Genomic DNA, 20,830 nt, shown 5'->3' on the forward strand with positions numbered 1-20,830 from the left:
TCACTGCGAGCAGGAGGCGTCCCCGAGGACAGAGGGGGGGTTCACTGTGGACAAGGGGGATTCACCGAGCAGGGGGCATCTCTGAGGGCAGGGTGGGGGTCACTGTGGGCAGGGGCGGTCACTGTGTGTAGGGGGTGGTCCCCGAGGGTGGGGGGCCACTATGGGCAGGGGGATCTGAGGGTGGGGGGTCACTGTGGGCAGGGGCGGTCACTGCGAGCATGGGGCATCCTTGAGGGCAGGGTGGGGGTCACTATAGACAGGAAGACTCTTCTTATTGCTTTTTGATAGGCGACCAAGTTGAAGCAGCCAATCAAGGTGACGGTGACACTAATGAGTGGTCTGAGCTGTTCAGCATCCGTCGATTCCGCTACGACAGCCAATGAACTGTGCAAGTCTCTTGCAGGCAAGATTGGACTGAAGGATACCTTTGGATTCTCCATTTACATTGCACTGTATGATATAGTAAGTTATTGATTGTATTAGTGTGTGTGTGTGTGTGCGGGGATTGATAAGGAGAATTGGGTTGGGGAGGTGACTGGCAGGCTGGGATGGGTCAGGAGTACAGAGTGAGATGACTGGGTGTCCAGAGTTAGGGCCCAGTATGAGGCCGTATCTGTTCAGCAGTTGAAAAGGATTGTAAAAGGGAGGGAACCCTTTCTTGGTACATATTTGTGGTCATTGTCCCTTTTAAAGGCAACAGAGCAGAGTAAGGTCACCTGAACTGGGTGACCAATTGGACCTCAGAGTGGGGAATCACCTCGGGGGGGAGGAGTTCTCCCCAGGCAGAGGTAATTTAGAATTAGCTCCAAACATGTTGTTGCTCCACATGACTTGCTAATAAACCCCTTTGTTCACTAATGGAGTCTCTGAAGGTACAGCCTTGCTCCGCCGTGTTGAGGAGAAATATCTTTATCCCGTGGTTAGAATTTAAACTCGCTACCACAGGAAATGATTGAGACACGGAGCCTGGACACCAGGAAATAAAAAGGGTAAAATTTCTGGATCTGGTGCAGTTTCACCCAATTTTGTAATTCATCTCTTGGGGGTTGTGATAGAGGAGGGGGCTGTGTGGAGCTGGTAAGTATCAACTATGATCTTTAAATTGTAAGATTAGTTATAAATGCCTCTATGTGGAAGCCCAAATATTCAAGAACTTTTCAATGTTGTTATTGGGCATGTTCCAGTGGTTTGGAATTGTCACCCAATGTATCAGCTGGTGGGTTTAAAGATTGTTGCACCTCATTGTTGCCCCTGTTTAGCACAGGGCTAAATCGCTGGCTTTGAAAGCAGACCAAGGCAGGCCAGCAGCACAGTTCAATTCCCGTAACAGCCTCCCCGAACAGGGGCCGGAATGTGGCGACTAGGGGCTTTTCACAGTAACTTCATTGAAGCCTACTTGTGACAATAAGCGATTTTCATTTTCATTTCATTTCAAACTTGGGTCAACTAACCTTCCGGATAAAACACAAACTTGCAAGTTATCGTACAACAATTTCCTTTATTGTATAAAGGGTATCAAAAACTCTGTTGCACAAAGTATCAAAACTCTGTTCTACAAGAGGTATCAAAACTCATGACTTGGACCTAAATACCACCCGTTAAGAGGCGAGCTGACCCGACTCCCTCTTGGTGGATTCTGATGTCCACCCTGAGTCCCAACTCAAGGGCACTGCTTCTTACGATGGTTATTCCTGCCAGTTATCGCTCCAGACGTTCCTTTGTCTCTCCTTTTTCCTATACAGACCTTGCTCATGCTTCCAGTCACATACTCAGAGGACAAGCACTAGTCAATCACTTTAGTCACGAATGCTCAGGAATCGTGACTCACACAGGGTTCTATGTTCAAACACTGTCTGTCCAAGGCACAACAACACCCATTGTCCAATCAGTTCCTGTGCTCACTCCCTGGCTGCACATCGTGTTCTTCACTGCAGACCTCCGCAACCTCACTGCTCCCGCAGTCCTTTTCCTGATAGTTAGAGCTTTTAACCATCAGGTTTTGCTGGTGTCTTCACGAATACCCATCAGGCTACGGGATGTTAAGGATAAAATGAGCACCTGAGTTTTAAATAGTGGGTCCATCAAAATGTCTGCCTGTTGGCATCAGAATTGGCAACCCCATCCCTGGATCAAGCACTTCCATATTTTTAACTTGGTCAGCAATATGTTCTTAATCTAGGGCCTGGACAAATTCACCATCTGAGGATTATATTTTATAATCCAATTTAATGGTCATGCACGTATGTTCTGAGATGGGTTGTTTTACCTTGAACTCTGGTGGTGGGACTTGGTTAGTAGACAGACTGCAGACATACTCTGGTATCTGCTCAACACTTGTTTATCAATGCCATTTCTAAACAGGTTACAGACTAGGCATATTGGGCGCGATTCTCTGAAATGGAGACAGAGTGTTCGCGCCGTCATGAACGCCGTCGAGGTTCACGACGGCGCAAAACAGCTTCTATCCCGACCGATTCAGGGCCCGAAAATGGCCTAGGAGCGGCGCCGCTTCATTTACGTGCGCCAGGCCTTGGTGCCATGCGGCCGTCGCCGCATAACTGGCGTCACCCACTCATGCGTGGTTGCCATCCTCCCCGAGTCCGCCCCGCAAGAAGATGTCCGATGGATCTTGCGGGGCTGTGGAAGAAAGGAGGTCCTCCTTCAGAGAGGCCGGCCCGATGATCAGTGGGCACCGATCGCAGGCCAGACCCCATTTGAGGCCCCCCCGGTGCAGGATCCCCCCTCCGCCCCCCGCAGGCCGCCCCCCCAGCGTTCCCGCGCTGTTCCCGCCGGCAGCGACCAGGTGTGGACGGCGCCGGGGAGAGCCCTCCATTTTGGGCAGGCCGCTCGGCCCATCCGGCACTGAGAATCGCGGGGGTACCGGTGAATCGCCATTTTGGCTGTCTCGGGCGATTCACTGGACCGCGCCGCGCAAAACGCGATTGTGCCGATCTGGGCGCTTCCGTGAATCGCGGGAGAGCGTCGGACCGGCGTCGTGGGAAAATTTGCCGGCCCAGGCGATTCTCCCAAACGGCGCGGCATCGGAGAATCGCGCCCATTATACCTGGGCATGATTCCAACCTCTCTCAAGACAGAGAGAGAGAGACACATGATTGACTAGTGTCAGTTGTACAGCAACATCTACCTTATACATTAGCATGTTCCATCTGTTAGCCCTTTATAGCACAACCCATAGGGGCTTGAAAATCCTTAAGTTACAGCCACTAGAATACTTCCCATTGCTAAACCTCTCTTCAATAAGCTACTTCCTTCTTTTTGAAAATTTCCTTTTCTCCACAGCAACCTTTCCTGTAAGGCTCTTCTAGAACCCCCCTGACCTCTGGGCAGAATCAATAACGACTTGGTCACTTGATGGGCAACACCTCTCTCACTAATCACCTCCAACCTCTCTTAAATTGCATTCTCTGGACTGTCTGAGATCAGGGGCGTCATTCTCCGCCGGCGGGAGTCTCCGTTTTGCCGGCGCCCGGGGGTTTCGCGACGGCGTGGGGCTGCCCCACAATGGGAAACCCCATTGACCGGCCGGTGTTACGGAGACTCCTGCCGGCCGGTCGGGGCAGAAATGTGGCGGGGCGGGTAGGAGAATTTCGCCCGCTGTCTTTCAAATGTAGAATTAAATCTGTTAGGGGCTGTTTAGCACAGGGCTAAATCGCTGGCTTTGAAAGCAGACGAAGGCAGGCCAGCAGCACGGTTCAATTCCCGTAACAGCCTCCCCGAACAGGCGCCGGAATGTGGCGACTAGGGGCTTTTCACAGTAACTTCATTGAAGCCTACTTGTGACAATAAGCGATTTTCATTTCATTTCATCTGAGGTATAACTTGCTCATCTGGGCAGAGATAGGAGATCCCAATGCGATGGCATAGTGGTAATGTAAATGGACTAGTAATCCAGAGGCCCTGGTTACTGCTCTGGGACACGGGTTCAAATCCGACTATGGAAGACATTAGAATTTAAATTCGATTAATAAATATGGAATCTAAGGCTAGTCTGTAATGGTGACCACGAGAAGTATCATCAATTGTTGCAAAAACCCATCTGCTTCACTGATGTCCTTTAGGGAAGGAAATCTGCCATTCTTACCTGGTCTGGCTTACATGTGACGCACAGCAATGTGGTTGACGCTTAAATGCTCTTTGAAATGGCCTAGCAAACCACTCAGTTCAAGGGCAATTAGGAGTGGGCAGAAAATGCTGGCCCAACCAGCGATGTCCACATACCATGAAATAGTTTTTAAAATGAAGAAAAGTTCTCCTCACTGTCCTCCGCCAACAGATGATTCATAGATCCATAGACCTTTACAGTCGCACAGAAGGAGGTCATTCGATCTATCGTAGCCCTGGAGGTTACTGCAGCCCAATTGAATATCTAAATTCTTCTTAAATGTTCCGAGAGTTTCTGACTCAACCACCCTTTCAGGCAGTGAGTTCCAGTCTCCCACCACCCTCTGGGTGAGAAAGATTCTCCTCCATTCCCCTCTTAGCCTTCTACCTCTTACCTTAAATCAATGCCTCCTGGTTTTTGACGCCATGACAAATGGAAAAGAATGTCTTCCTATCCGCCTTAACTTTGCCCCTCAATCTTACATACCTCTATGAGGTCCCCTCCCAACCTCTGTTACTGCAAGGAAAGCAGTCCCAGCCTATCCAATCTTTCCTCATAGGTAATGTTTATTGTTGGGGGTAGGGAGGGGGCGCATGTTGTTTTTCCTACATTACAACAGCAACTATACCACAAAAATTATTTTGTTGTCTGTGAAATGCTCTGAGATGCCCCGAGGTTATAAAAGATGTTGTGGAAATGGAAAGCCTTTATTCACCTGAGGAAGGAACAGTGCTCCAGAAGCTAGTGATTTGAAACAAACATGTTGGATTTTAACCTGGTGTTGTAAGACTTCTTACTGTAATCAAAAATCTGTCTAACTCAGCCTTGAATATATTCAACGTCCCAGCCTCCACTGCTCTCTGAGGGAGAGAAGTCCAAACACTAACAGCCATCTGAGAAAATAAATTCCTCCTCATCATTGTTTTAAATGGGAGGCCCCTTATTTTTAAAGTGTGTCCCCTAGTTCTAGATTCCCCCGTGAGGGCAAACATCCTCTCAGCATCTATCCTCGCTGCCGAGCCCCCTCAGAATCTTTTATATTTCAATAAGATCACCTCAGAATCTTCTAAACTCCAATGAGTAATAGTCCAAACTGCTGAACCTTTTCGCAAAAGACAACCCCTTCATTCCAGGAATCACCCTATGAACCGTCTCTTTGTTGTGTTTGGTCCCTTGTACTTTATGAAGTAACTCACCAAACACTTCCAAACCAGGATCCTTTTATCGTGTCTCGTGTGGTAAGATGGCAATCTGATATAGAACACGTTATCATGGAGTCTTGCTACTCCTCTGGAACTTACACCTAGCACTGACCAATTACATGTACGTCTTATTACCCTCAATCTTTTTCTCAAGATGGCCAGATCTGTCTCCCTTTATATCCGGGTCCCAGGTCACATGCCCTTGGCCCGGAGACCGCATGGTGTGCCTGTACCGCCACCTGCTGGTTGGAGGTCGCACACCGTCCAACTATGATCTAGCCCATAGGCGTATCACCACAACTTCTAATCCCTGTCGCCTGTGAGTGAATGTCTGTATCGTCGAACTTCTAAACTCCAATGAGTAATAGTCCAAACTGCTGAACCTTTTCGCAAAAGACAACCCCTTCATTCCAGGAATCACCCTATGAACCGTCTCTGAACAGTTTCCAATGCAACTCTATTTTTCCTTAAGGAAGGAGACCAAAACTATACCCTGTACTCCAGGTGTGGTCTCAACAGTACCTTTATACTCCACCCTCTTTGCAATAAAGGTCAACATTCCATTTGCCTTCCTAATGACTTCACCTCTTCAATCTTTCTTTCCTCCAATGATCGAATGGTTTGTAAATCCCAGGACGTAGCTCGCACAACCAGTGTTGCTGGGTGTGTCTCACACGCTCTCCAACTCCTGTCAATCCTCTCTGCACCTGGCACTGTGGCGTTTGGGCAAGGGTTTTACTGCTTGTGATTCTAATTGTTGCGGTTGGCCCTCCTGGCACTAACCTGGACTGCTGTTTCTGCTTACTGCTAGTTCTCCTCTCTTGGGAGTGGCAGAGATCATGTGTTGGATGCCATCTCCCGGTGTGAACAGTATGTGAAGAGGCAAGGTGGGCAGGAGAGGCATGCGGCATGGCGCCTGTTTTTCAGAAAGGAGATCTTCACACCTTGGCACGACTGCAGTGAAGATGCCGTCAGCACAGATCTCATCTACCAACAGATTATCCGAGGCATTCGATTTGGAGAATATCAGTGTGAAAAGGTAGGCTATCAAGCATTTATGGTAATTATATATACTATTATTCACATCTCATTATCAACTCATTGTTATAGACACGTCATTTTTGCATTTAATTCAGATGCTAATGATGGTATTTGATTGTAACCAATTCTTTTACCAGCTTGATTTCTCCTTCCCCAATCTCATGAAGTTTCTCACTCTTGCTGAGATGCAGGCTGGGATTTTCCGCTCCCTCCATGGGCAGACCTGCCGTAGACCAGTCAAAAGCCCATTGCCTCTTGGCAGGACTGGAAAGTCCTGGCCACAGATGGGCCATTGGTAGCAGGCCCCAGTGTGGACATTCTTCATCTGTGATTCGATAGACAGTGACTGTCATCAAGGTGGAGGGCTTCACAAAGAGCCATTTCAGAAGAGGAAATTGGACAGTGATCAGGAATGGGGACACTGAACATTTTCTACTCCTCCCCTTTTTGGCTAGATTCATCTCCGTGTGAAGCAGTCTCCGAGCCCTGGGAGTCACAGTCCCCAAGCCCGGGGGAAAGCAGTCCCTGAGCTCTGGGAGGCAGAGTCCCCGAGCCCTGGGGAACACAGTCCCTGACCCATGGGAGGCAGAGTCCCCGAGCCCTGGGAACACAGACCACGAGCCCTGGAAGACACAGTCGCTGAACCCTGGGGAACACAAAACCTGAGCCCTGGGAGACACAGGCGGAATTCTCTGATAATGGGGCTATGACCTCCACGCCCACGTGCGCGAATCACTCTGGATTTACCTGTGGAAAGTCCAGAGTGATTCTCCGTTTTGCAGGGGGCCAGCAGAGCCCCGGAGTAGTCCACGCAGCTCTGTCTGCCGATATGGGGCCCTGCACTTCCGGCCGGAGGTCCTTGCAGACATGCGGCGGCGGCCCCTTGCAACGTGGCCGACTCACACAGCAGACTAGCCCCGAGAATATAGGTAACCCCCCCCCCCACAAGAGATCACGCGCACCCGCTGATCGGTAGCACCGATCGCGAGCCTGGCAGTCCTGGAGGCCCCCCCCCCCTTGGTGACGGATAGCCCCGGCCCCGACCACTGAGTCCACAGTCGCCACTCCGAGTGCCAGCCGGGTGGAACCATGAGTGAACCACGCCGGCGGGAACTCGGCCAGTTGCCGGCGGAGAAACGCCGCGGGGGCCTCTTTCAATGGCCTCGGACCGGCGCCGCGTCGACCGCGATTGCGGTGCAGAGGCTCAGAGAATCCCTGGCTCAGCCACAGTCCTTGGACATGGGGAATACAGTCACAGACTCCTGGAAAACACAGTCCCCGAGTCCTGGTAAACACAGTCCCCGAGCCATGGGAAACACGGTCCCCGAGCCTGGGGAAACACGGTCCCCGAGCCATGGGAAACCTGGTCCCCGAGCCATGGGAAACCTGGTCCCCGAGCCATGGGAAACACGGTCCCCGAGCCATGGGAAACACGGTCCCCGAGCCATGGGAAACACGGTCCCCGAGCCATGGGAAACACGGTCCCCGAGCCATGGGAAACACGGTCCCCGAGCCATGGGAAACCTGGTCCCCGAGCCATGGGAAACACGGTCCCCGAGCCATGGGAAACACGGTCCCCGAGCCATGGGAAACACGGTCCCCGAGCCATGGGAAACCCGGTCCCCGAGCCATGGGAAACACGGTCCCCGAGCCATGGGAAACACGGTCCCCGAGCCATGGGAAACCCGGTCCCCGAGCCATGGGAAACCCGGTCCCCGAGCCATGGGAAACACGGTCCCCGAGCCACGGGAAACACGGTCCCCGAGCCACGGGAAACACGGTCCCCGAGCCATGGGAAACACGGTCCCCGAGCCATGGGAAACACGGTCCCCGAGCCATGGGAAACACGGTCCCCGAGCCGTGGGAAACCCGGTCCCCGAGCCCGGGGAAACACGGTCCCCGAGCCATGGGAAACACGGTCCCCGAGCCGTGGGAAACCCGGTCCCCGAGCCCGGGGAAACACGGTCCCCGAGCCATGGGAAACACGGTCCCCGAGCCATGGGAAACCCGATCCCCGAGCCCGGGGAAACACGGTCCCCGAGCCATGGGAAACCCGGTCCCCGAGCCCGGGGAAACACGGTCCCCGAGCCGTGGGAAACCCGGTCCCCGAGCCCGGGGAAACACGGTACCCGAGCCATGGGAAACACGGTCCCCGAGCCATGGGAAACACGGTCCCCGAGCCCGGGGAAACACGGTCCCCGAGCCCGGGGAAACACGGTCCCCGAGCCCGGGGAAACACGGTCCCCGAGCCATGGGAAACACGGTCCCCGAGCCATGGGAAACACGGTCCCCGAGCCATGGGAAACACGGTCCCCGAGCCACGGGAAACACGGTCCCCGAGCCATGGGAAACACGGTCCCCGAGCCATGGGAAACACGGTCCCCGAGCCATGGGAAACACGGTCCCCGAGCCGTGGGAAACCCGGTCCCCGAGCCCGGGGAAACACGGTCCCCGAGCCATGGGAAACACGGTCCCCGAGCCGTGGGAAACCCAGTCCCCGAGCCCGGGGAAACACGGTCCCCGAGCCATGGGAAACACGGTCCCCGAGCCATGGGAAACACGGTCCCCGAGCCATGGGAAACCCGATCCCCGAGCCCGGGGAAACACGGTCCCCGAGCCATGGGAAACCCGGTCCCCGAGCCCGGGGAAACACGGTCCCCGAGCCGTGGGAAACCCGGTCCCCGAGCCCGGGGAAACACGGTACCCGAGCCATGGGAAACACGGTCCCCGAGCCATGGGAAACACGGTCCCCGAGCCATGGGAAACACGGTCCCCGAGCCCGGGGAAACACGGTCCCCGAGCCCGGGGAAACACGGTCCCCGAGCCATGGGAAACACGGTCCCCGAGCCATGGGAAACACGGTCCCCGAGCCATGGGAAACACGGTCCCCGAGCCGTGGGAAACCCGATCCCCGAGCCCGGGGAAACACGGTCCCCGAGCCATGGGAAACACGGTCCCCGAGCCATGGGAAACACGGTCCCCGAGCCATGGGAAACACAGTCCCTGAGCCCGGGGAAACACGGTCCCCATGCCGTGGGAAACACGGTCCCCGAGCCGTGGGAAACCCGGTCCCCGAGCCCGGGGAAACACGGTCCCCGAGCCATGGGAAACACGGTCCCCGAGCCATGGGAAACACGGTCCCCGAGCCATGGGAAACACAGTCCCTGAGCCCGGGGAAACACGGCCCCCGTGCCGTGGGAAACCCGGTCCCCGAGCCGTGGGAAACCCGGTCCCCGAGCCCGGGGAAACACGCCCCCCGTGCCGTGGGAAACCCGGTCCCCGAGCCCGGGGAAACACGGTCCCCGAGCCATGGGAAACACGGTCCCCGAGCCCGGGGAAACACGGTCCCCGAGCCGTGGGAAACCCGGTCCCCGAGCCCGGGGAAACACGGTCCCCGAGCCATGGGAAACACGGTCCCAGAGCCCGGGGAAACACGGTCCCCGAGCCATGGGAAACACGGTCCCCGAGCCCGGGGAAACACGGTCCCCGAGCCCGGGGAAACACGGTCCCCGAGCCGTGGGAAACACGGTCCCCGAGCCATGGGAAACACGGTCCCCGAGCCATGGGAAACACGGTCCCCGAGCCATGGGAAACACGGTCCCCGAGCCCGGGGAAACACGGTCCCCGAGCCCGGGGAAACACGGTCCCCGAGCCATGGGAAACACGGTCCCCGAGCCATGGGAAACACGGTCCCCGAGCCCGGGGAAACACGGTCCCCGAGCCCGGGGAAACACGGTCCCCGAGCCCGGGGAAACACGGTCCCCGAGCCGTGGGAAACACGGTCCCCGAGCCCGGGGAAACACGTTCCCCGAGCCCGGGGAAACACGGTCCCCGAGCCCGGGGAAACACGGTCCCCGAGCCGTGGGAAACACGGTCCCCGTGCCATGGGAAACACGGTCCCCGAGCCATGGGAAACACGGTCCCCGAGCCCGGGGAAACACGGTCCCCGAGCCCGGGGAAACACGGTCCCCGAGCCATGGGAAACACGGTCCCCGAGCCATGGGAAACACGGTCCCCGAGCCCGGGGAAACACGGTCCCCGAGCCCGGGGAAACACGGTCCCCGAGCCATGGGAAACACGGTCCCCGAGCCATGGGAAACACGGTCCCCGAGCCCGGGGAAACACGGTCCCCGAGCCATGGGAAACACGGTCCCCGAGCCATGGGAAATACGGTCCCCGTGCCGTGGGAAACACGGTCCCCGAGCCCTGGGAGAGACCGTCCCTGAGAAATGCATTCCTAACCCCGGTGTAAATCTGCCCAGGGCCTAGAGAGAGTTGCCGCATGGTCAGAGTGGGTCTACTCTGTAGCTACCAGGGTATTCAGCATGTGATTTAACACTTTTTCATTCCAAATCTTCCAGGAGGAAGAGCTGATCGACGTTGCTGCTAAACATTACTATGTGCGCTTTGGAGCAGATGTAGAGACTGAGAAAGGAGTGAAGGTCGTGCACGCCTGTATCTCCGATAAACTCTTAAGGAGCAAATCCCCAGAGAAATGGTGCCAACAGATCACAACACAAGTCAAGGTACGTGAGCCACTGCAATGTCCAACGGGATTTAACACCAGGACTGAAATCAGGATGAACGGGAAGAATTCATTGACCAGTGTGTAGTGACTGAAGCTATCCAGGTTAACCCCGTCGGTGCCGAATTACTATTGCCATTTTCAATAATAGTTGCAACTCTGTGTTTGTGCCATCAGCACTTGTCAGTCACTCTCGGACATGTTCAGTAAAGTAGAAAGGTCAGCCGCTCCTAAGACTAGATCAAAGGTCACAGCCAATCTCCTGCTGGCACTTTCAGTTGGGCATTGGCAGGTGCATCATGAGGCAAGGAGTTCTGTTTCTAGTTGAACAACAACCTATATTTTTGGATCTAGTTGAGCTCCAACAATAATCAAACTGTGAAACATTAACCTGTTGTGTTTGGTCCCTTGTACTTTATGAAGTAACTCACCAAACACTTCCAAACCAGGATCCTTTTATCGTGTCTCGTGTGGTAAGATGGCAATCTGATATAGAGCACGTTATCATGGAGTCTTGCTACTCCTCTGGAACTTACACCTAGCACTGACCAATTACATGTACGTCTTATTACCCTCAATCTTTTTCTCAAGATGGCCGGATCTGTCTCCCTTTATATCCGGGTCCCAGGTCACATGCCCTTGGCCCGGAGACCGCATGGTGTGCCTGTACCGCCACCTGCTGGTTGGAGGTCGCACACCATCCAACTATGATATAGCCCATAGGCGTATCACCACAACTTCTAATCCCAGTCGCCTGTGAGTGAATGTCTGTATCGTCGAACTTGAAACACAAACCGATCAGCCACGGTGTTACTGACTGGTGGATCAGACTCGATGGACTGAATGGCCAGCTTCTGCTCCTATTTCATACATCCATGTGTGCTTCCTCCAATACAAGTATATCTTTCTTTAAATACGAAGAGCAAAACTGCGCACAGTATTCCGGGTGTGGTCTCACCAAAGCCATGTACAAGACTTCTTTATTCTTATACTCCAATCCTCTTGCAATAAAGGGGATTTGCTTTCTCAGTTACTTGCTGTACCTGCATGCTTACTTTGTTTTCCTTGTACGAGCACACCCAAGTCTCTCTGAACATCGACATTGGCAAGTTTCAGATCTTTTTAAAAATATTCTAATTTCTATTCTAATGATGAAAGTGAAAAGCTCACATTTCTCCGCATTATATTCCAACTATCACCTTGTTTCCCATTCATTTGACCTGTCTATATCTCTGTATTGTCTATATTATGGTGCTCCACTGGTCACAGCCTTCCAACATGAATATGGCCCATTTATCCCTACTCTATTTTTTGTCTATTAACCAATCCTCTATCCATGCTAATATATTACCCTCAACTCCGTTAACCCTTTTAAAAAAAAAATTATTTTATTACAAACATGTATCAAAACAGGTTACAGCGAACAAACACCCTGGGAAACATGCTTCCCTACAATCAGTCTGTACAGATTTTTTCTCTTTTTCACCCCCCCCCCCAAGACGAACAGCCCCTCAAACACGGTCACAAACATCCCCCACCTTTCCTCAATCCCCCCTGAAGAGCCCCTTAACTCAAAATGTATCTTTTCTAATCGCAGGAGGTCGTACAGGTCACCCAACCAAGCCACTACCCCCGGTGGCGATGCCGACCGCCACTCCAGCAAAATTCGCCGCCGTTCAATCAGAGAGGCGAAGGCCACAACATCGGCCTTCCTCCTCTCCATGAGCTCCGGCTTCTCTGAGACCCCAAATATCGCCACCAAAGGGTCCGGATCCACCTCCTCCACTATCCTGGCTAAGACTGCGAACACTCCCTCCCAGAACCTTTCCAATTTCTCACAACCCCAAAACATGTGCACGTAATTCGCTGGCCCCCGCCCACACCTCTCACACTCATCTGCTACCCCCTGAAATAACCCACTCATTCTTGCCCGAGTCATATACACCCTGTGCACCACCTTAAACTGTATCAGGCTCATCCTTGCACATGAGAAGGTCCTGTTTACCCTACGCAGTGCCTCACTCCATGCCCTCCAATTGATCTCTCCCAAATCCGCTTCCCATTTTCTTAACCCTTATCTTGCCAAGAAACCTTTTGTGCAGGAACTTATTGAATGCCTTTTGGAAATTCAGGTATACTACATCTATTCGATCCCCATTGCCTACCCTACTAGCTACATCTTCAAAAAACTCTAATAAATTTGTCAACAGTATTTCGCTTTAGTAAAACCATGTTGACTTGTTCTAAACATACAATCCATTTCTTTTTTTTCAACTTTACAGTACCCAATTAATTTTTTCCAATTAAGGGGCACTTTAGCGTGGCCAATTCACCCACCCTGCACATCTTTCGGTTGTGAGGGCGAAACCCAAGCAAACACTGGGAGAATGGTTTTCTCTCTCCTTTCTTGAAAAATGGGATAATTTTGCCAATTACCAATCATAGATCATAGAATTTTATCGTAGAATTTTACAATGCAGAAGGAGTCTGCACCGGCTCTCTGAAAGAGCACCCTACCCAACCACACACCTCCACCCTATCCCCATAACCCAGTAACCCCACCCAACACTAAGGGCAATTTTGGACATTAAGGGCAATTTAGCATAGCCAATCCACCTAACCTGCACATCTTTGGACTGTGGGAGGAAACCGGAGCACCCAAAAGAAACCCACGCGCACACACAGGGAGAGCGTGCAGACTCCGCACAGACAGTGACCCAAGCGGGAATCGAACTTGGCATCCTGGAGCTGTGAAGCAATTGTGCAAACCACCATGCTACCGTGCTGCCCAATCTAGTGGAACGTTTCCTGAATCTAAGAAGTTTGGAAAGCCATAGCTAGCACATTCACCATCTCTGCTGCTATCTGTTTTAAAAACTTTGGGTCATCATGTCCTAGGGATTAGTCAGATCTTAGTCCCTTAAACTTCTCCAATGCTTCATCTCTGCTAATACTAATTTCCCTAATTTTATCCCTCATTTTAGCCCCTAGATTACTGTCTATATCTGGTATGGAACTTGTGTCTTTGACTGTGAAGAAAGACACAAACTATTTGTTCAATGCCTCCACCATTTCCGAGTTCCCCATGATAATTTCTCCTGCCTCTGCTTCTAAGGGACCAATGTTCACTGTAGCTACTCTCTTCTTTTGTATATGCTTATAACAGCTATTACAATGTGTTTTTATATTTTGGCTGGTTTACTTCATTCTAATATTCAATTTTTTCCGTTTTTATCATTTTTGGCGACCCTTTATAGGTTTCTAAAGTACACCCAATCTGACTTCTTACTATTCTTTGCAACATTATAAACCCTTTCCTTTAATAAAATGCTATCTTTAAACTCCTTATTAAGCTATAGCTGGAACCTTCTTGCTGCAATTTGTTTTTCAATTTGTAAACATTTTGATTTGTTTCTTTAAATGTTTCCCATTGTTTATTTAACTCTATACCTTTCGGTCTATTTTCCCAATTACCCTTAGCCATCTCTCATACCTATGTTGTTGGCTTTCTATAAGTTTAACATTCTTATTTGTGACTGGAGTATATTCTTTTCAAACGTAATGTAGAATTCAATATTATTATGATCACTATTTCCCAATGGATCTTTTACTAATTAATGCTGCCTCATTGCACAATACTAGATTTTATCACTGGTCGGTTCCACATAATATTGTTGCAGAAAACTATCACGAAAGTATTCTGGAAACTTACCGTTGCCAATTTGATTGGTCCAATCTCTATAAAGAGATTGGACCTCCACAATTATTACATTGCCTTTGTTACACGCTCGAATAATTCCTTGGTTAATTCTCTCTCCAACAGTATAACTATTGTTTGAGGGGCCTATGAACTATTCCTACCAGTGTTTGCTGACCCTTGCTATTCTAAACCTCCACCAATACTGATTCTACTTCCTGTGTTTTCTGAGCCAAGATCAGCTCTCTTGTTGGTGACTGCTCAGGCCAATCTGTGCCAAGGAGGTTATGCTGCAAATAGGACACGGTTGCATTCTGGGCAAGCTACTGGCTCAGCATTCCCTCTCTGACTCTGATATGCACTTGTTTTTGAAGGAAATTAAATGAAAATCGCTTATTGTCAGAAGTAGGCTTCAAATGAAGTTACTGTGAAAAGCCCCTAGTCGCCACATTCCAGCACCTGTTCGGGGAGGCTGTTATGAGGATTGAACCGTGCTGCTGGCCTACCTTGGTCTGCTTTCAAAGCTAGTGATTTAGCCCTGTGCTAAAGGAGGCCGCACCCTTTCTTAGTGGGTTGTGCCAGGCACAGCAATCACAGACAGGCATATTGGTTAGGGCTCCTGCAGAGGCACCCAGCCTGGAACTGGCATAAACCCCACTCCGCAGGCAAACCAGAGGTTTCAGACCCCTTTATGGAACTGGACTGTGAATGACTGCAGTTTGTGCTAAATGTGGGAGTCAGTTCTTCAGAGGCTCTCAAGCTAATCCTGTGATAGTTAAAGACACTGCTGGTGACTGCCCTGAACCCACCAGTTCCCCCCCCCCCCCAAGTTAGGAAATACCAGTTTATTGTGGAACCAAGAGGCGCAGAAGTGTCAATTCCCTCTCCCCAACAACTCCACATTAAACCCATGAGACCCTGCTAAGTATCACTTGCCTCCTCGTGCTCACCTTCCCCATCTCCATTCATAGAATAGAGTCATAGAATCCCTACTGTGCAGAAGGAGCCCGTTCGGCCCATTGGGTCTGCACCTGCCCTCTGAAAGAGCACCCTACCTCGGCCCGATCCTCGTAACCTCACCTAACCTTTGGACACTAATGGACAATTTAACATGGCCAATCCGCCTAATCTGCACATCTTTGGAATGTGGGAGGAAAACCACAGTTCCCGGAGGAAACTCACAGACATGGGAAGAACATACAAACTCCACACAGTCACCCAAGATCGGGAATCGAACCTGTGAGGCAGTAGTGCTAACCACTGTGCCGCCATGCCATTCATTGTTCTGATTGTTTCTGAAATGAGACATGTTGCCAAAGCTTTTCTTCTTGCACTCATCAGAACAAATGCAAGAATGCAAAATTTCAAACAATCAATAATTTATATTACATGGGAAAAAGTTGCTGATTGGTTCAACTCTGATTGAACAAGGTGTTGCCGTGGAGAAAGTAATAGAAAGCTATAGCTCCCTCAGGCACTCGGGAAATTCAAAAACAATGCAAGGCTTGAACATATTCCTTTTGTTAGCAGAAGATGGGTCCCTGTGTATGAATATGTCGTTTATAGCAAATGTAAATGAGACAGGTGACAAGGGCAATTATCTTAAATTGGTTGTTAGTGTAGCTATTAGCGCACTCCAGATTGTTCAGCAACTGCTGCCGAATAGCAGAATCACACCTAACAGTGGTCATTTCATTTTGAGTTTTGCAAGGGTGGGCTGCTTGAGTACAGCCTGCACTCTGCCGATTTTGAACTACTGAAGGAAAATGTTGTTTACTGCCTGATTACCTGCTCTGTCTGAATGGGTGAGTAAGTCCGTCTCACTGAATCTTTACTGATCTCTTGTCTTTTTGTTCAAGGATTTGTTTGTCAGTGAGAGGCCCAACGCACTTAAATTCAAAGGACAGCTGGTTGATTCTGCTCGCATGAAGTGGCCTCTCCTGTTTTCCAGGTTTTTTGAAGCTTCAAAATTTTCAGGTACTGTGTGCATGTATGTAGGAACGTAGGAGTCGGCCATTCATCGAGCCTGCTCTGCCATTCAGTACAATCATGGCTGATCCACTTCAATGCCTTTTTCCACATTATCCCCATATCCCTTTATACTATTGGTATGTGGAAATCTATCAAACTCTTCTTTAAAAATACTCAATGACTGAGTTTCCACAGCCCCCTGGAGCAGAGAATTCCAAAGATTCACACCCCTCTGAGTAAAATAATTTCTCTTCATCTCAGTCCTAGGTGGCTTCCCCATTATTTTGAAATTGTGCCCCTTGGTTCTAGATTCCCCAACCAGGGTTAAACATCATACCTGCATCTCCTCTGCCTGTTCCTTTAAGTATTTTGTAGGTTTCCACGAGATCACCTCTCATTTTTCGAAACTCTAGAGAAGACAGGCCCAATTTGCCCAATCTCTCTCCATTATACAGCCCGTCCACCCCCAGAACAAGTCTGGTGAATCTGCATTGTACTCCCTCTATAGCAATAATATCCTTTCTGAGGTAAGGGGACCAAGACTGCACACAGTCCTCCAGGTTCGGTCTAACCAAACTTCTATACAATTGAAGAAAGACTTCACTACTTCTGTACACAAATCCTCTTGCAATAAAGGCTAATATACCAAGGGCTTTCCTGGTTGCTTTCTGCAATTGCATGCTAGCTTTCAGCGACGTATTGACAAGGACACCCAGGTCCCTTTGTACATCTACATTTTCTAATCTCTGACCATCTGAGAAATACTCTGCACATCTGTTCCTTCTACCAAAGTGGATAACCTCACATGTTTCCGCATTATGTTCCATCTGCCATGTTCTTGTCCATTCACTAAATTTGTGCAAATCCCCTTGAAGCAACTTTGCCTCCTCCTTACAATACACATTCCCGCCTAGCTTTGTGTCATCCACGAACTTGGAAATATTACATTTGATTCCCACATCCAAATCATTGATATATATTGTGAACAGCTGGGCCCAAGTACTGATCCCTGCGCTACCCCACTAGCCACAGCCTGCCAATCCGAAAATGGCCCATTCATTCCTACTGTTTTCTGCCTGTTAACAAATCCTCAATCCATGCCAGTGTATATCCCATATGCTTTAATTTTGCTAACCAACCTCCTGTGGGGAACTTTATCAAAAGCCTCCTGAAACTCCAAGTACATTACATGCACCAATTCTGTTCATAACATCTTCAGAAAAACTCCAACTGGTTTCTCAAACGTGATTTCCCATTATCTAACTGTCCATTCATCACATCCTTTAAAACAGATTCTAGCATTTCCCCACTACTGATGTAAGGCTAACATTTAGGGCAGCACGGTAGCATTGTGGATAGCACAAATGCTTCACAGCTCCAGGGTCTCAGGTTCGATTCCGGCTTGGGTCACTGTCTGTGCGGAGTCTACACATCCTCCCCGTGTGTGCGTGGGTTTCCTCCGGGTGCTCCGGTTTCCTCCCACAGTCCTAAGATGTGCAGGTTAGGTGGATTGGCCATGATAAATTGCCCTTAGTGTCCAAAATTGCCCTTAGTGTTGGGTGGGGTTACTGGGTTATGGGGATAGGGTGGAGGTGTTGACCTTAGGTAGGGTGCTCTTTCCAAGAGCTGGTGCAGACTCGATGGACCGAGTGGCCTCCTTCTACACTGTAAATTCTATGATAATCTATGATAATCAGAACGTTTAACTGCGCATTAACTGCGCATCATAACAGGTCTGTAGTGCCCTGTTTTCTCTCTCACTACCTTCTTAAATAGTGGGATGATATTTGCCACCTTCCAATCAACAGGAACTGTTCCAAAACCTATAGAATTTTGGAAGATGACCACCAATGCATCTACTATCTCCATGGCCACCTCTTTCAACACTCTGGGATATAGAATCCGGTCCCAGGGACATATCAACTTTCAGTCCTATTAATTTATCCAATACAACCCTCTTTTTTAAAAATAAATATTTTATTGAGATATTTTCTTTGGCATTTTAACAGCAACAAAATCAACAATATAAATAACAAGAGAAATATATACTGTTATGGGAGAGGTGTTTTCAGAACCCCAAAATGTATCATGGAGTTCAACCAACCTCCCCCTTTAATGGATTGTTGCTTTTGAAGCACACGGCTTGTTCCCCAGCTGTGATATTACAATTATGGACACGTGGTTTTTAACGCAAAACAATGTTTATTCCGTGAACTTAACTTAACCTTTTAAATAAACATTGGATCACTTAACACCCCTTACTTCAAAGATGACCCCGAAAATAATACAACACTAAATAATCCCTCAAAATGTTCCTTCAAACATCCAAAAGGCTTCAAACCTTCAAAACAGTAACACACCAGGTCACAGTTAATATATATTTTCTGTTGGATGGCAGAGATATATCAGCTTGGTTGACTTCCGCTCCAGCGCCTTGCTTTTCTTCCTGCAGCTCTCTGGAAACACACAGACACACCCAAGCTGCTCTCTCAAACTGAAACCAAAAGCAGAAGTGAGCTCAGCTCCGCCCCCTCCCCAAGCTCTGACATCACTTCAGTAATATGATCAGCTCCATTCCTTAAAGGTACATTGCTTAAACATCCATTTCTTAAAGGTACTCTCACATGACAATACATAGTGCAAATTCCGCCACCCTCTCCCGCAGGTCTTGCCATTACTTACCCCCCCTAACCTACACTAGCCTAGCCCCCCCCCTTTCTGCTGATGATTAGTTACCTGCGAGGAGGTCGACGAATGGTTGCCACCTCCGGGTGAACCCCAGCTGAGACCCTGTCATGGCGAACTTAATTTTCTCCAGGCAGAGGAAGCCTGCCATGTCTGAAAGCCAGGTCTCCGAATCCGGGGGCTTTGAGTCCCTCCATGCCAGCAATATACGCCTCCGGGCTACCAGGGAAGCAAAGGCCAGAAAATCTGCTTCTTTCTCCTCCTGGATTCCCAGGTCCTGCGATACCCCCAAAATTGCCACCTCCGGACTCATTGCCATCCTCGTATTTAATACCGTGGACATGGTGTCGGCAAACCCTTGCCAAAATCCCCTTGTATTTAATACCCAGAACATGGTTCGTTGGCCCCCCTGCACACTTTGCACACCTGTCCTCACCTGTCCTCCACCCCAAAGAATCTGCTCATCCGGGCCACCGTCATGTGAGCCCGGTGAACAAGCTTAAACTGGATCAGGCTGAGCCTGGCACATGTTGCGGGAGCATTGACCATTCCTAGCGCGTCCACCCAAAGGCCCTCTTCCATCTCTCCCTCCAGCTCCTCCTCCCACTTACGCTTATGCTTCAGCTCCTCGGTCTGCATCTCCTCCGAACCCATAAGCTCTTTATATATGTCCGAGACGCTCCCCTCTCCTATCCATCCTCTAGAGACCACCCTATCCTGAATCCCCCTTAACGGCAGGAGTGGGAAGGTTGGTACCTGCCTCCGTAAAAAGTCTCGTATCTGTAAATATCAGAGTTCATTTCCTCCAGCCAATGCAAACTTCTCCTCCAGCACCCTCACACTCGGGAAGCAACCTTCCAAGAACAAGTCCCCCATCCTCTCTATCCCCGCTCTCCACCAAATACGGAACCCCCCATCCATCCTCCCCGGGACAAACCGATGGTTAACACAGATTGGGGACCACACCGATGCCCCCTCTGCTCCCACATGCCTCCTCCACTGCCCCCAGACTCTCAGGACCGCCACCACCACCGGACTGGTGGAGTACCGTGCCGGCGGGAATGGCAGGGGCGCAGTCACCAGTGCCCCTGAACCTGTGCCCTTACACGAAGCCGCCTCCATGCACACCCACGCCTGCTCCCCCTCCACCCGCCACCACCTCACCATGGCTATATTAGCCGCACAGTAATAATTACTGAAATTCGGCAACGCCAATCCACCATCTCCCCGATTCCGCTCGAGCATTGCCCTCTTCACCCGCGGGGGCTTAACCTCCACACACAAAGCCCACAATAATCTTATTGATCCGCTTAAAAAAGGACCGCGGATGAAGATGAGGAGGCACTGGAAAACGAAGAGAAACCTCGGGAGGACCGTCATTTTTACTGACTGCACCCTACCCGCCAGAGACAACGGGAGTGCATCCCATCTTCGGAAATCCTCCTTGATCTGGTCCACCAACCGGGCCAGGTTCAATTTGTGTAGCCTGTCCCAATCCCTCGCCACCTGGATACCCAAGTACCTAAAACTGTCCCCTACCACTCTGAACGGCAGTTCCCCTAGTCGCCTCTCCTGACCTCTCGCCT

The 20,830-nt window shown here is 50.5% G+C and overlaps 1 protein-coding gene across 2 annotated transcripts in view; it reads left to right on the forward strand.

The window, feature by feature from the left end:
- Positions 1–20,830, forward strand: part of LOC140390030 (unconventional myosin-VIIa-like) — a 172,919-nt gene that overhangs the window by 59,416 nt on the left and 92,673 nt on the right. For both annotated transcript variants that reach the window (XM_072474873.1, XM_072474874.1), the window contains exons 8-11: positions 289–462; positions 6,137–6,364; positions 10,728–10,892; positions 16,448–16,565. In XM_072474873.1, the coding sequence (XP_072330974.1) occupies positions 289–462; positions 6,137–6,364; positions 10,728–10,892; positions 16,448–16,565 (685 nt within the window). The remainder of the gene's footprint in view (positions 1–288; positions 463–6,136; positions 6,365–10,727; positions 10,893–16,447; positions 16,566–20,830) is intronic.

The sequence above is a fragment of the Scyliorhinus torazame genome, chromosome 14, assembly GCF_047496885.1.
Source record: "Scyliorhinus torazame isolate Kashiwa2021f chromosome 14, sScyTor2.1, whole genome shotgun sequence".
Taxonomy (NCBI): Eukaryota; Metazoa; Chordata; class Chondrichthyes; order Carcharhiniformes; family Scyliorhinidae; genus Scyliorhinus; species Scyliorhinus torazame.